This window comes from Siniperca chuatsi, linkage group LG14 (genome assembly GCF_020085105.1).
Source record: "Siniperca chuatsi isolate FFG_IHB_CAS linkage group LG14, ASM2008510v1, whole genome shotgun sequence".
Taxonomy (NCBI): Eukaryota; Metazoa; Chordata; class Actinopteri; order Centrarchiformes; family Sinipercidae; genus Siniperca; species Siniperca chuatsi.
Window position 1 is genome coordinate 12,745,341 of NC_058055.1, and position 15,179 is coordinate 12,760,519.

Consider the following 15,179-nt stretch of genomic DNA (forward strand, 5'->3'; position numbering starts at 1 on the left):
TATTGTGTGCCCTTTAACTCACAGTGTGTTGCATGTGCACGCTTAGAATACAAGCTTAGTAATAACATAGTAAGACATAGTAGTTTGATAGCAATAGGCGGCTGAATTTAGATGCTGTGTGGAAGTTGATTTACACAAAGTCAGCTGCATGTAACAACACAGTCTAATGGCAAAACAATTACTAAACCCTACCTTTAGCTCACTTACTAATGATGCTTATTTATGCAATCAGCTGCAAACACAAGCCTGTATGATCCTATCAGAGCTGATGGATGGAAAGCCAGGCCTGAACAATTAGCATTAGCTAACATGCATGCCAAATGATTGAATGTGTTAGGAAGTGCACTGGCTTAACTGATTAAGAAAGCCATCACATGAAGGGATCTGATGAGTTGAAGCTCAAAATGTAGTCTTGTTTCTAATATAGTCCCTTTATTATGTATTCCAGACAAACAACATACGACATGTACGATTCTCTATCATTATTCATCTATCAGTATGTAGGTTGTACATGAGCCAACATGACAAAATTCCAGTTAGCTTTCATGTAATTCTTGACTAAATTGATTTGATTTTAATAATACTTGGGGATTTCCCAAAGGTCCAATCATTTACAGCAAATACATTAAATGTTAGCATTCTCACTCTGTGGATCACAGTTGCTTTAAGTAGAATACACATGCACGCTGGACACATTACTTCAAGATATTCCAAGCTGTTAAAAAAGAGGCACGAGTTTTTTTCACTTTCAAATCAACCGATAACTTGTTTAAGACCAGTCTCTAGTAAACACCGAACATTGTTAAGTCCACACAGAACATTCAGCAAATTGCATTTGTTGCTAGCACACATTGCTTCAGAAGTAGCAACAAAATGGTGCTCTTACAGCAGATGTCCTCAGCATAGTTTGTGCACTGTACAAGAGTGCCGTGTCAAACAGCTTTCCTAGCCTGGGGTAAGAGAAGTCAACCCTGCACCACATCACACGGCAATATCAGCAAACACATCCATCAACGGCAGAATTATATCAAGATTAGATGAAGGTTTGTGGAGAACTACAGCTTGATAGATGTTGCCCGTAAGGCTTTTTTTTAATTTGAAAACCATCCACTTGGTCTGGAATCGTGCTTCTTAAGATTAACAACTGCAGTCTTCATTGTTTCACACCTCGGAATTACCTGTTGGTTGATTACTTAAAGTATATTGAAACGAGTGAGTGACCTGAAATGAAACATAAACAACAATGTAGCTTGCACTTGGTTCTGTAAAGTAAACATACACAAGGTTACAGATAGTGTATAATAATAATATAGAATTAAATGCAAAGCCTGTAATTCATGTCACATGATAGCAAAAAATCTCCTGCTATCTTACTACATATTTGTCAGCGTCATGTCTTTGAAAGCTCATGTGGTTGCAATTCAGTGTAACATTACTGTTAGAAAATTACTGATGCTGCCTACATAGTCTCATCCCTGTAGTCTGACTTGTGGAGCTTACACATACTGTTTGTTCTATGTTGGCTCAGAGTACAATGTGAAAACCCCCTTCTTAACTACAAGTAATTTCATCTCACATTAAGTCGTAATGCACTGTGCTGAAATTATTTGTTTTTTTGGCAGAGTAGACAGTGGTGTGTGGGAGCCCTTTTTCCTACACTCACTCACTTTTTCTGCATTCTGTTCAACTTCGATGCAGCTGTGCGACTGCATCAAGGACGGCATTTCTTTCCAGTTCTCATCTAGCCACATGAACACAGACCCGGCTTTGATTACTTGGTTTACTTGCTTATACGTTCAAATCAATGACCTGAGTATTTGTAGGCTTAAAAGAAGAGGGTGAAAACAATCAGATTTAATGAAACTAATGTTGAGAAAGGGTGCATTCATACCTGCTAACACGCACATCACAAAAACATAAGAAGTGTTCTCTTTCCATGATGATACTATAATGGGACACACTTGCATGTAGATTTGCATTTAAAATAGAAAAGATTAAGCCTCCACTCAATCCAAGTGTAAGATGTTATATAATTATTCTGCATATGGCCATTAACCTCTCATTGGTTCAAAAACGCAAATCCACAGTAGAAATCAGGTTCATGAAAGCCACATTCAGACATGATAGATGTAATGGATGTAACCTTTAAAATTATCTTTAATGGCCTCTCACATATTTCACATTTTATGCTCTCAATTAAGGAGAATAAATCAAATTTTCTCTTAAAGAGCAGGCACATGTGCACACACACACACACACACACACACACACACATCCATTCCATACTTAATGACCAGCCTCCTGGAAGGGGCGCCTCCCATCCCCAGGAGATACCAGAGAGAAGGAGGATGGCTCCTGCTCCTCAGCCATAAGGGCTTGGCTTAACAAGAGCATGTTGTCATAAGAACAGCTGGGACCCGCTTCAACCCAAGTAAAGCAAGTGAGCTGCCAGAGATATGGACTCAGCTGGTTGGTGCAGCCTCCCTATGGCCTCATGCTGCCATATAATATAAAGTCCAACTATAATTCTTCTTATTCAGCGAGATTATTCTACTACTACTGATTATATACTGTACAGATACACTCCTTTTAACTTGCCTGTTCATGTGATGGGTGTGTTCGGGAACTGAAAGTGTAACGTTTTTTGGAAAGCAGAAAACCGAAAGCACAGGTAATCTCAGCAGATGACGCATATTTTCCCAACACAGCATTGATGAGCGCCACTATGCGCTTAATATGTCCTTTTCCCATTAGGAGATTTTTTAAAGTTATGTAATGAAAAAGCATTTTCTGCAAACCTGAAAATCAAAAATCACTTGTATATCACAAAATCTAGAACTGAGGTGCCTCTTCTGAACATTGGACTGTGGTGAGACATACGGTAGATAGAAATTTCACATGAGAGGAACAGCCAGAGCTGAAATGTTGAAGTTTGATTACAATATAAAAATCAAAAAAACTTTAAAATCAAAGTATTAAACCTGTAGTTGTGTAGTCCTGTAGTTTTATGTAGTGTAGTTTGTGTGTTTTGCATGCTCTGAGTGTGCTCTGGTGTCTCGTCTTTGATGTTACTGACTACGTCATTCTGACAATTACTGACAAGTGTTTGTTGTCTCAGTTTCTGTTGTGCCTATTTTTGTTCGCTCCACTATATGTTAGAAGGTGCCACCCTCTTAATCCGGTCTTTTGTTTCTTTTCTCTTCCAACTGTCAACCCTCTGCAATGGCAGAGCATCTTGGGATTGAATTCATGGGTATGGAACAATCCATTTTGATTCACAGTACTAGCATAGCTTCTAAATAGATGTCCTTCGTTTTGACTTGCTCCCGTTCCATCTGTGGTGTGAACTGTAAATCATATTGTCCCTCGATTAACCAATCAATCTCTCGATCAATCCTACCATAACTCGCTGTAATGACAAACCCTCAGTTAATGCAACTGATCCTCCATCAAACATCATTAACATGGATGCAATCACCTGCACCTCTCATACATGTGCAATGGAAAAGTAGAACTATTAACTGAATTTCTGTTTCACTCACGGTAGCATATTTTCCATTTTGGACTGATTTTTGGTTCCTCATTCCATCTGTAACAAGCATGATGTATCATGTTTGTAGCTACCAGATGTCTTTCCTCCATCTTCAGTTCTATCTGTCCACTCCTTTTAGTCTCATGCCTTTAGTGTCTGTCTTCTCCTTTGATATGCCATCTCTTTTCTTTTTATTTATGTGTGATCCTGTCCATATTTCTTGCATCACCCCGTCTTTAGTATAGCTGAAATGTAACTTTGAAGTAAGAAATATAATACCTGTGTTACTGGTTTGAATTATCCTTCAAGGAGTAGATGCTGTGATGTGAGCATGCAATGCTATATTTAGATATATGTTTTTCTTCTATCTGCCGCTATTCCATCCTCCTTCATTATTGTCTTGTTTTCTGTTACCTTTTCCAGAAAAGTGCTTCAGTTGTTGAGAGTGTAGAATAAATGCTAATCTTTTCAGAAATAATTTAATTAGACAAGTACATTTATGTACTGGACCATGAACACACTGTGTTGTTATACCAACACCAATATAATTTATTAATATGATTTATTTATTACGTCAGAAACTTAACACAATTTGGCATGCCGATGTAAAATGGCTGCTGGTGAATGAACAAAAACCTCAGATGGAAGGAGTTGTACAAATTCAATTAATTTCTATTACATTATTTATCAGCAACCACGCTACCTCTTTGTTCCACCATTTTCCCTTGGAACACAAAGAGCCTACCTCAACCTCACACAATCTCTTCTCTGGAAAAGCAAAAAGCATCAGTCAAGATTTCTCCAGATTCATATTTAATGATATTTCATCTCAAAATTTACTTGTTTCATAAATTACTGTAAAGTAAGATCTCATCATTGTGCTTACTGAATGCCTGAGTAGATGAAGACTTCTATAAGTGATTGAGACTGCTGATCACGCAGGCACCATGATAGACTCATCTAATGGAGTAATAGAACTTTAGACAAACATTGCACATTTCCAATTCACATGTGCAGTGGTGCAATACTGCACAGTTTTGCAGGTTCTACTGGTCATAAATTAAAGGCCTGAACCATTATAGTATCATATGTAATTTGAAATTACTTCGATTTTTAGAAAATACATCAGTCTAACTATTGCTGAGCCCCTGCCCCCACCCACGCTGCCTTACTACAGCACAGGCAGCAACAGCATCTGTTGTATTTGTGATTATGTGAGAGGAGAGGTTTGACTGTGAAGTGAGTTGTCAGAGAGATGAAGATGAAGCTTTATACTGCTCAGGATTTAGTAAAAAAAAAAAAACAAAGAAAGAAATGTAGATATACAGTGAAAAAGTGGGAACCTGCACCTTCAAGACACTAATTTTTTTTCTCTTTTATTTCTCTCACTGTGTGCATGTGGTGTGTGTGGGTGCGCCTGTGTATTTGTGGGTGTGATGTTGACAGAGGCAGAGGAACTCTACCAGAAAAGAGTCCTGACAATCACGGGTATTTGTGTGGCTCTGTTGGTGGTGGGCATCGTGTGTGTGGTTGCCTACTGTAAAACCAAGTAAGTCCTGCTGATAAATGGATCAGCTCATGATTTTTGAACATGTAGCCTTTCTTTTCAGATTGCTATTACCACCTGCATTTTATTATAAAAGAACATTTAACTGTATACTCTCTTCTGTTGGTAGTGCATATAATATGCAGCATAGATGGGAATAATAGATGGCTGTGTTTGCTGTCTTAAAATGTAGTCTTTTTATATTATTAGACATGTTTACAGGTAAAAAAGTTAATCTAGTTGTTGCATCAAGTAAAAAATAATCAAGTAATGTTAAATCATTAATTAGGGCATCTTAACAAAAAAAGTGAAAGGGAATGACAGAGATTTGCTCAACAGGAAACAAAGAAAGAAGATGCACAATCATCTGCGACAAAACATGTGTCCAGAACATCCCAATCGTAACCTTGCTAATGGACCCAATCACCCAGGACCAGGCCCAGAGGAAATCCCTATGGTAGATGTGAGTTTCTGAAAGGATTCCTAACGATATTAAAGTATACGCACACAGATGTACACCAAATGGTTTTATGCTTAGTTATATAATCAAAGCTGTTCTTTTTTTTCTCATTTTTCCATCTGCCAAATCCATTTTTTCCCGACACAGTACATATCAAAGAACGTTCCTGCAACTGAACGAGTCATACGGCCTGCAACAGAGGGATCGTTCCCTGCCAGCCATGCTTCTTCCAGATCTCACAACTCTTCCACACGAGCTCATTCATCAACTCACAGGTAAGCATGCACCATACAGTACGTGTGTTTGCCCTCATGCCTGCCTTACATTCAGCACTATCATTTTATATAAATACAGAATCTCACATTGGTTAAATGCCCTGCCTCTGGAAACAAGTGCATCAGTTGTCAAGCTTCTTTTTCAAAAGGCGTAATTCTTTTTGAAAAAAATTATAGAAAAAAATCACACTGGGACACGCTGGGGTGTGTGCATGTTAACACCTTTTTTTTATTTGTCAGACATGAGGAACGAACATGGAGCCTGGAACATTCTGACAGCATCCTCTCTGACTCGCCGGGAATTATGTCATCATCCGTGGGGACCAGTAAGTGCAGCAGTCCTGCGTGCATGGAGGCACGGGCTCGGCGCGCTGCACACTGTGGTTACTCTGACCCCCATCGGCCGGGCCTACAGTACGGAGACTCCTTCGACTCGCTGGGAGACTCTCCGCACAGCGACAGGTGGGAAACAGGCCTGTGTGGCACATATGGCACTGGGTTTGCCGTGAACATTTTGAGAAGTTTCCTCTCTCTGCTGGTTCTCTCTCAGCCTCGAGAGGCCAGTCAGGGCACTCTGAGAGACTCAGTGGAAACTGACACACAGCAAGCATGATGATGAAATTCGCTAAGGTAGGCAAGAGTTAAAAACAGTGCTTATTTCAATGGGAACTCTGTGCATACAGCTACTGTAACATTATTCCTTGGCCAGTATGTAATTCTGATTGGCTAAAGTGTTCCCTTCAATTTTATTAACAATGTGACATTTTGGGAAATACACTGCTTGCCATCTTGTCCAGAGACACATAAAAAGATATCAATTTCATCTTTGCGTCACAGAGATAGGTCCAGGATGGGTTTAGCCTAGCTTAGCACAAAGACTTGAAGCAGGAAGAAGCAGTTAGCTCTGTCTGTCAGAAGTGAGGAAATATGCCTTTCAACAGCTCCAAAAACGGTCTATATTTATCCTGCACCTATTTCTGTACTGAAAGCACAGAGATATCAATCAGCAAGATGGCAAACAAGCATATTTCCCAAAATGTTGGACTGTTCCTTTAACATGAACTAGAACATGACGGCTCAAACACAGTTGATTCACTCTAAATAATGTGCTTTCAGGTCTTCCACATGCTCTCTATTTCAGTAGTGCTCAATGTCACCCATGGCCTGAATTTGAACTTGCTTTTTAAGTGCCTAAGATACACTCCCTGATTTTGTTATAGGGCCCAGTAGTGACCCCCTCCCCAAATCCCCAAATGCCCTCCTTGCTCATTGCTGATGTTTTGAATTCCAACACATTTCTCAGCTAAGCAGTCGTCGCTCAACAAGCCTACATTAGCAGTGAGATGGGAGGAAATTTTGGGATATGCGAGCACGATTGGTCCCTATACTAAAATTATGGAGTGTATATTTAACCATCAACACAACACCTATAAAAACAGTTGGTTAGGTATTTTTTCTAATAGCACACACATGTTTTGCAGGAAGGGAATGATGGCCCAGTTAGGTAGAGCAAGTCTGTCTTTGTTGACCCTGTAATTGAAGACCTTGTGCTAAAAGTTGCTATACACGAGAACGCCCTGCCCTTTCCTTTCGTACACAGGCCCTCATTGACCTTTGTTTAAAGTCTCAGAATCACTATTAACCATAATGTCTTCATTCATGGAACCTTGATTATGCACACCATCAGCCAATCCATATCAGATGGCTCACCATTAGAAAAGGTACTGTACAATGATAGCTCAATGGAACCTGAGCAGTAGGCTCAAAGAAAAAGTTCCCAGTGAATAGGACAGTATGATTTTCAGATGGCAAAATCTCACAAAATCTGAGAAGGAGCCAAGGTGGCTACAAAGCAGACATCGTTCACTGAGATTACTTTTTAACAAACACAAAAGCACATTCTCATTCTCACATTCTCAGATGAGGGGGACATTTTAAGTAATTAAACCCTTACACTGCAAACACTTGATTATGCAAGTGCAAAGCCCAAGTATCCTCTATTTAAATGTGTAAAAGGTAAAAAGCAGCCTGGAAATGAAAACAAATCTAGGTCAAATGCATAATACTTACATTTATTTTGATGGCCCAGTTAGGTAGAGCAAAAAAAGTTGTGTGTTGTGTACAGTTTAGAAGCATCCACTGGATCAGTGTGCATAATGACCTCAGATCATCTTCAGCAAAGGTGCAACTGGATAAGCCAACTGATGCCTGCCTTACTTTTGGCTGAACAAGGTTCCATTAGCTATACAGTTTTAAAGTACATAACATTCAGGCCTACCAAAGGAACACTTAGGACCAGAGGTAGACCTTTTAACACATTAACTAATTCTACAACTGAAGTTATGCTCGGTGATACATGGCCTGCTATTCCTGCAAAATGCATATTTGAGGTGTTGAATATGCAAATCAGCACATGTCCAGCTTCAGTCATGCTTTAACAACTGAGCCAAAATGAAAGTAATGGAGCAAGGAAGTTCCTAAAGTGTTTAGAGCTGCATGTATCTGTAAAGTATTTTAAAATTTCTAGAACTGACTACATGACTGACAGAGTGTCCTACATCAGCCGCTGGCTGCAGTGAAAACTTAAATATGCAGTGCTGGCAATTGTTCTCTTAATAAATAGTATCTATCAAAGTAGTATCAAAGCAAATCAAAGTATCAAAGTAATATCAAAGCAAATGACCGGTGCCATATAAATTGTCAAACACTAATCAGACGAGATGTGTCTTGCCTTTAATGTGCTTGAGCTCTAAGGTATCAACAATGCCAGCATACAGCAAGCTTGTGTGTGTGAATAGGGACTTGGCCATTGAATTGTTATGCAGAGCCAGATTGCATAACCAACATCCCCTCAGAGTCATTCCAGGTAACAAGCACCTCTTCCATCATGGCGACAGCTTCTGCACCAGCTGAATCAGCAGTGCTGTTGTGGGAATATCTCAGGCTTGTGTCTCACACGGCCTGTTGCAGTTTCCTCAAGGCAAAAAACAGACGATCCAAACACTCTGATCCACAATGATTCACCATCAGTGATTTGTCTATTCTGAGTTGCTTTTCAAATGTATTGACATGAATGTTTAGTTTTATGGTATTATGGCTGTAGGACTGTAAGGGTTACACCCATAAGTTGCTGATGTTTTGACAATCCAGACAATCCAAATTTGGTTACTAGGGTTTAATCCTAAGTGGAGGAGGGATGGAAAAGTGGCAACCATGACAACCGAGTGTGAGGCTAAGACTCATGTCAGTCAAGAAAACACACTCCAAAATGTACCAGTCATTAGTGGTTCTGCATCTTCAAGAATCTCCACGTTTATTTCAGCCATGGTGCCCACGTGGCCATGTTTGAACAAAGCTTCCTAAGATGACAACCATAGTAACTTTGAGCTGTGTAGATAGCAGTTCATTTAAAAGTAATACAGGGGGTTGAAGATTTGGCAGGTTGCATCATAACATTACTCAATGGCTGACAGCTTATTGTGCAGAGATAAGGCGCTGGTTAAGGTATCAGAGAGGATTAGGCATAGTACGGTCTACATGGCAATCAGCATATACACTAACATGCTAAAAAAAGATACAGTGGCAAATGTGCTGCTTCAGAGTATGCTTAATATAAATAAAAGACCAGCAAAGTGTTAGTAAAAGCCACTAAAAAGACAGTTTAGTCACCATCAGTTTTGAGTCTATATGGATGGGCAGCCAAAACAGCTGCTTCTTCATGTCTGAATTGGAGTTTAAAGATAGTTTGAAAATGGTTACCAATATTAATGGGCATAATAATATTAATTTCACTTTTTCAAGTCATCACCATCAACTAATATTATGTTTGTATATTATAAGACCCAAGGATATTAACAAAAGAAGTGGATCCAGAATAGATCCCTGTTGGACATCACAGGGAGCATTTGCCAGTGGTGACATTAACTTCCTATTACAGACATTTCAGTTCAGCAGACAGGAAGAAAATCAGTCTTGAGCAGTACAAGGGTACAAAATATACTGTACAACTAAAGTACAGTATACAAGATATTACATTCTTCACTGCAGAAGATTAGTGGAACTAAAACACAACCTTGGGAAAAAAATCTTTATCTTAAAATGTTCTCAAATAGATCATTATTGTGATTGAAAGTACATCAATGTATATGAAAGTCACTATGCCCAGTGTGCAACCTATCTTACAGCAGTTCAGCTCAAGTGAAAATCTAAGCTAAATCCCATTTACAGCTTGTTAGTAACTTGGTACTTAAGATCCAATGTTCATTCAGTTAGCAGGATGCCTATGAAACATTCAAACTGCTTTTTGTACACTTTCTCACTTCTGTTCTTTGCTCTTCTCTACTTAACTATTTACTCCCCTCTGTATTTACTACAGATATGTGTCAGCCCTGACAACACCAGCCCGCCTCTCGCCAGTGGATTTCCATTACTCATTGCCCTCGCAGGTGCCTACCTTCCAGATCACATCCCCCAATGCCAGCCATGCCATGTCTCTCCCTCCTGCTGTCCACAACCCCTACCCTCTGGCGGATGACCAGCCTCTGTTGCGGCGCTACCAGGTGCCCCTACATGATGCCCAGTGCCAGGAGCCCTACCGGCAGCAGCGTCGTACCTATCTAAATGATAGCAGGGGCAGCCTGCCCTCCAGCCCCTACCGGCTGGCTGAGGAGGAAGACTATGAGACCACCCAGGAGTATCTCTCCTCTCGGGAGCAACCAAAGAGAAGTGGGTCCAGTGGAACTGGTAGCCGTCGCTGGCGAAGATCCAGACTGAATGGCCACGTGGCCCCGCGTGGATATGAGGCATCTCGGGACTATGGGTCTCGAAGCTGCCTAACAGATAGTGAGTCAGAGGAGGACGGTGAGAGCACGCCCTTCCTCAGTATGCAGAACATGAATGCCGAGCCCTCCACCATCTACAGGCCGGTGGACAGTCGGACTTCTCACTCATCGGGGCGGCACAGTGGGCATGGGAACATGCATACAAGACTTACACACTCACGCTCCAAACCGGACAATACACCCCATTAAAGAGTGAAAATGAACCAACAAAAATCAATATAGTATAGACCTGCATCTATAAGAAATATTTTTATTTTATATAACTGACAGATATTCTAAACAAATGAAATATTTATTTTCATTTTAGCAAAAGTTGTCTACTAGTTAACAGTAAAGACTTTTTTATAGGGAAAACTCTATTTATATGTACATTTTGATTTACAGCATAAAAAGATGTGCCAGTTTTTTCACAACGTAAAAAATAGAGTAATATTGTGGTGCCTTTTGCTGTATGCCGATGCCAGAGGGCCAGTGGAGGTTTTTGTAGCCTTTCTTATATGGACGCCTCATTTTTTATACACGTTTATGTTTTGTTTTCCTCACTGGTTTCCTGTTTTACTTTCTTTCCAAGTTGCATTCTTTGAGGAGTCTAGCCCCACTGGAACATAACCCCTTCCATGTCACGCAATATAAACCACTTCAACATAAAGTGTATGTTTACATTAATATGATTCGCCTGTAGGGTTTATGATTTGGGATCTAATAGAACGCCTGATAAATACAATGTAGATCCTTTTTGCCCTCTGACTAATGTCTACCGAGAGAGATGGTGAGAGGTTGTGTGTGTGTAAATGCCTGTATGTGTGTGTGTGTGTGTGTGTGTGTGTGTGTGTGTGTGTGTGTGTGTGTGTGTGTGTGTGTGTGTGAGAGAGAGCGCATGTCAGTTTGCTTGCATGTATTTTTGATTGTTAGATGAATAGCACTGTTTGTTGTGGTAACATCAAACAAGTGGGTCTACTGGTGTCTCTGCAGAGCTGACAGAAGAGTGTCTCAGAGGTCCACAGAATAGTGCTTTATCAGAACAGTGACCCCCAGTGTAGGTGGACAGTAAGGCTGATGTAGGGTTGTATGTTATGCAGGTCATTGCTTGATGTGTTTACAGCTATTCTGCCCCTTTCCCAGCCTGCTCCAGTTAAGTCCCTTTTATTCCCCAGCAGGTTTTCCTCATGTTAGTCTGTTATGAGGCCAATAAACACTGAGCTGCTTGGCACAGGGTGACCCCCTGCCATCATAGGTGATGGCAAAACAAAAAGATTGCATCTGTTTTCACTCAACTCAGCCCCTAATCCCATGGCTCATCATCCTTCTGTGTCCATTCTGTTTTTGTGGCTCATGTTAAAGGCCACACAGTGTCTCAGGATTTCCACATGCGCCCCCAACCCTGTTCATCTTCCTCAACTTAAAGTCTACCCAAGACTAAGGTTCTCAGATAATGAATGCCTAAATGTTAACATCACGCAACACTCTACCAGTTCCCCGAACACTCCAATACAGAAAGAAGGCAAGCCAAGCGAAGCAGCTCAGTGGAGAACAGTACATACTAGACAATATAAATGAAATAGCTGTGAAACTTTGGAGGATCATACAATGCAAAAATATGCAAACTTTCTATTTTGCTGTTTGATTACATCATTTTCTAAGAGGTGACTGTAGTGTGTTGTGTGTAAAAAAAATCTATGTGATGCCTAGTGTAGAATGAAATAACATGATATAAATGCATATTTACATGAGTTAGTTTTTAAAGCCTTTATGCAGCCATCTATCAAGTTGTCAGCCTTTCTTGTTCACATACTCACATCCATTGAATGACTGTGTCCATGGATTATATTATCACTTGGTTTAGACCACCCCACTTTACATGCACACTTCCAGGTAATGTCAGATAGCGTTCAAATAGGGTCTCCTCCAATAGCACTGTGTACTGCTTTGTCTTGTTGAGGGATCTAGTCATTTAAAATTTAGTCTGTAAATGATAATAATTATAAAAGTTAATAAAATCTTTTAAGCCGTCCTCCACTGAAGGAAAAGTAGATATTTAAAAGGTAATTCAAGAAATGTCAAACCCATTAAAAGTGACTCAGTGAGAAAGAACAGTTGACGATTTTTCATCACTGTTCGTATGTTTCTACTCCTCGTAAACAAACAACTGAATGCTGTATTATCAGATGATTATTGCTTTAAAAAAGATTGATCTGCAGTTCAAACTGCTATATGGTAAATGCACAGTGGTGTTGTTATAGAGAAAGGTCTTAGGTCACAACTCATTTAGATATTTCATTGAGTTTCTCACCTCTGGGTCTAATTTTGTATGTCTGAAAAATGCAAAAGAAGACAGTGCTCCTCTAGTTTAAATGTGATACTCCCTTCACTTTGCCAGTCCTCTCACCCAATTGAGATGCTACCAGGCACTGCCCTGCCAGTCTCTACTGTTTAATTTTATGACCCCCACCCCACCTGACCCCACCCTCGCTTGAAATGTTTGAACACCTCTCTTCTGCATGTCCTTGTGGTCACGGTTAGATGGGTGCATGGTAAAAAAGCAGCAGACAATTATTTTCCAGTCAGTGAAAGTGTATTTTCATTTAACATTCAGCAATAAAAAAGAACCTTTCCCCATGTCATTCCTGAAATATGCTAGAAAAAAAGAAAAAATGCGAGATTGTCATAGATTGTAAAATAAAATGAAAAATGAATCCACCTGTTCATATGAGAAAATAAATCTTTATTCATATCATTTTACGATGCAGTTATTTCTGTAGAAAGCTTTGCTCTGCATTTTGATTCATCTTTTATCTTGGCTTAAAGTTTGACTCGTCTGGCATACTGCATACCATACACAGTGTGTCTCAGGAGTACACACATAGAATCCGATTATAATATTTGTTTAATATGGTGATTGGGGGTTTATAGATTATAACAAAACTGTTTTACATGGTAGTTCTGCTCTCTGAAGTGATAGCTCATACACACAAGCACATAAAAACACACATCCTGCGTGAGAGCTGAACATTGTAAAATTATATATTTTAAAAACCATTTAAAAGGAAAAAAGTGTGGGGCTATCCTCAAATAAAAAAAAATCTTAGGTGACTGTCACAAGATTTATTTCTTGATTCTTGATTGTTTCTCCAGCATTATTGTCCCTCCTCAGATTAATGCAGTTGTGCAGAATAATATCTTAACAAACAGGGCTTATTAAAGACCAAAGCATATTTGTAACATATGAAAAGACATATGCATATTTAAAACAATCTTGAATGATAAATTGACAGTTGGTGAACAGATCAAATAAGTGGGAGCGGCCCTAATGCATATATGAAATGCAACTCCAGCAGATTGAAACCTTTAAGAACAAGAATCTTTATGAAGTAAGAAATACAGGTCAAGATTTAATGTTACCTTTTAAGTTTTTCCCTTTTTATCATCTACAGATATTCCAGTTTGTTGTTTAGTTGCATTAGCATGGATACACCACTAGATGGAGTCACGCACCAGAAGAGCACATTTTGCAAGATGTTAGTGGTAATATTTCCTCATTCAGTAGAAACACACCTTATAGATATAACAGTGGTGTTTATGGGAAGAGTTGGCAGTGTAACTGAGCTGCAGGGCTGACTGAACATTTACTTTACTTCTGAATGCAGTTTAAGATCCAAACATCCATCGTAGCAAATATGGAATAGAAATACATAATTAAAATACAGTTTATTATTTTTTTGTCACAAGACTGTGACATTGAAGTACAGTAGCAACTTAATTTTATCATATTAAATATTACATTAACCATTAGGTGTTAGTTTTTTTTTATTTGTTTATTTTCAGCATTTAGGGTCAGTGTACTGACCACCAGCTGCTTATCAACTGCTGTATATTTCAGCACAAATGTATCAAACACAAGTTTTGTTTTCACAATTAGAAATTAGTTTTGGCCTAAATTGGTATTTCTCTGTGGTGGAGATGATATGGGAAAGCTCACATCTAGACAGCAACTGTCCGCCATGTTATCTCCAGAGCATGAAACAAGGTCAGTAAGTGAAAACATCGTCAAAAAAAAAAAGAAAGAAAATGGACTGAATCTGAATCTCTTTGACATAATGCAGCCACTTATAGTAAGAATGATATTCAAAAGTAAGTCTAATTCAGCAGCAATCCAATATTTATACTTCACTAAATCTTTCAGAAATGAAAAAACATTCCGCTCATTGGATTTTGCCCACATGTGTTCAGTGACCATATACAGTATAAATATCCATGATTCAGTTTGTCCATTGAAAGTCCTGGAGACATTAGTTAGACTATCAAAGTCAAATTTTTATGCGTAAGCTGTTGTTTTAAATCAAAGTTAAATATTTAAAGAGTGGTTCTAGTTCTGGCCTTATTTATGGGAAACCAGAGGCTGTCATGTGAACATAAAGTTAAAAAGTAAAGTAAAATTAAAACTGGAGTAGAACTTAGAATGTTTCTGTAACACTTTGCTTGGGTTTACTCATTGATAACAAATAATACTGAGTATTTGGATTCAACA

At 39.1% G+C, this 15,179-nt stretch overlaps 1 protein-coding gene across 9 annotated transcripts in view; it reads left to right on the forward strand.

The window, feature by feature from the left end:
• LOC122887875 (pro-neuregulin-2, membrane-bound isoform-like) overlaps positions 1-13,357 on the forward strand; it is a 74,988-nt gene extending 61,631 nt beyond the window's left edge. For 5 of the 9 annotated variants that reach the window (XM_044221512.1, XM_044221520.1, XM_044221515.1 and 2 more), the window contains exons 6-11: positions 3,230-3,253; positions 4,979-5,081; positions 5,418-5,541; positions 5,686-5,813; positions 6,054-6,275; positions 10,189-11,949. In XM_044221512.1, coding sequence (XP_044077447.1) covers positions 3,230-3,253; positions 4,979-5,081; positions 5,418-5,541; positions 5,686-5,813; positions 6,054-6,275; positions 10,189-10,843 — 1,256 coding nt within the window. In that variant the 3' untranslated portion in view covers positions 10,844-11,949. Of the gene's footprint in view, positions 1-3,229; positions 3,254-4,978; positions 5,082-5,417; positions 5,542-5,685; positions 5,814-6,053; positions 6,276-10,188 lie in introns of all 9 variants that reach the window. The other 4 variants (XM_044221513.1, XM_044221514.1, XM_044221516.1 and 1 more) reach the window with 2 other exon arrangements.
• The last annotated feature ends 1,822 nt before the right edge of the window (positions 13,358-15,179 follow it).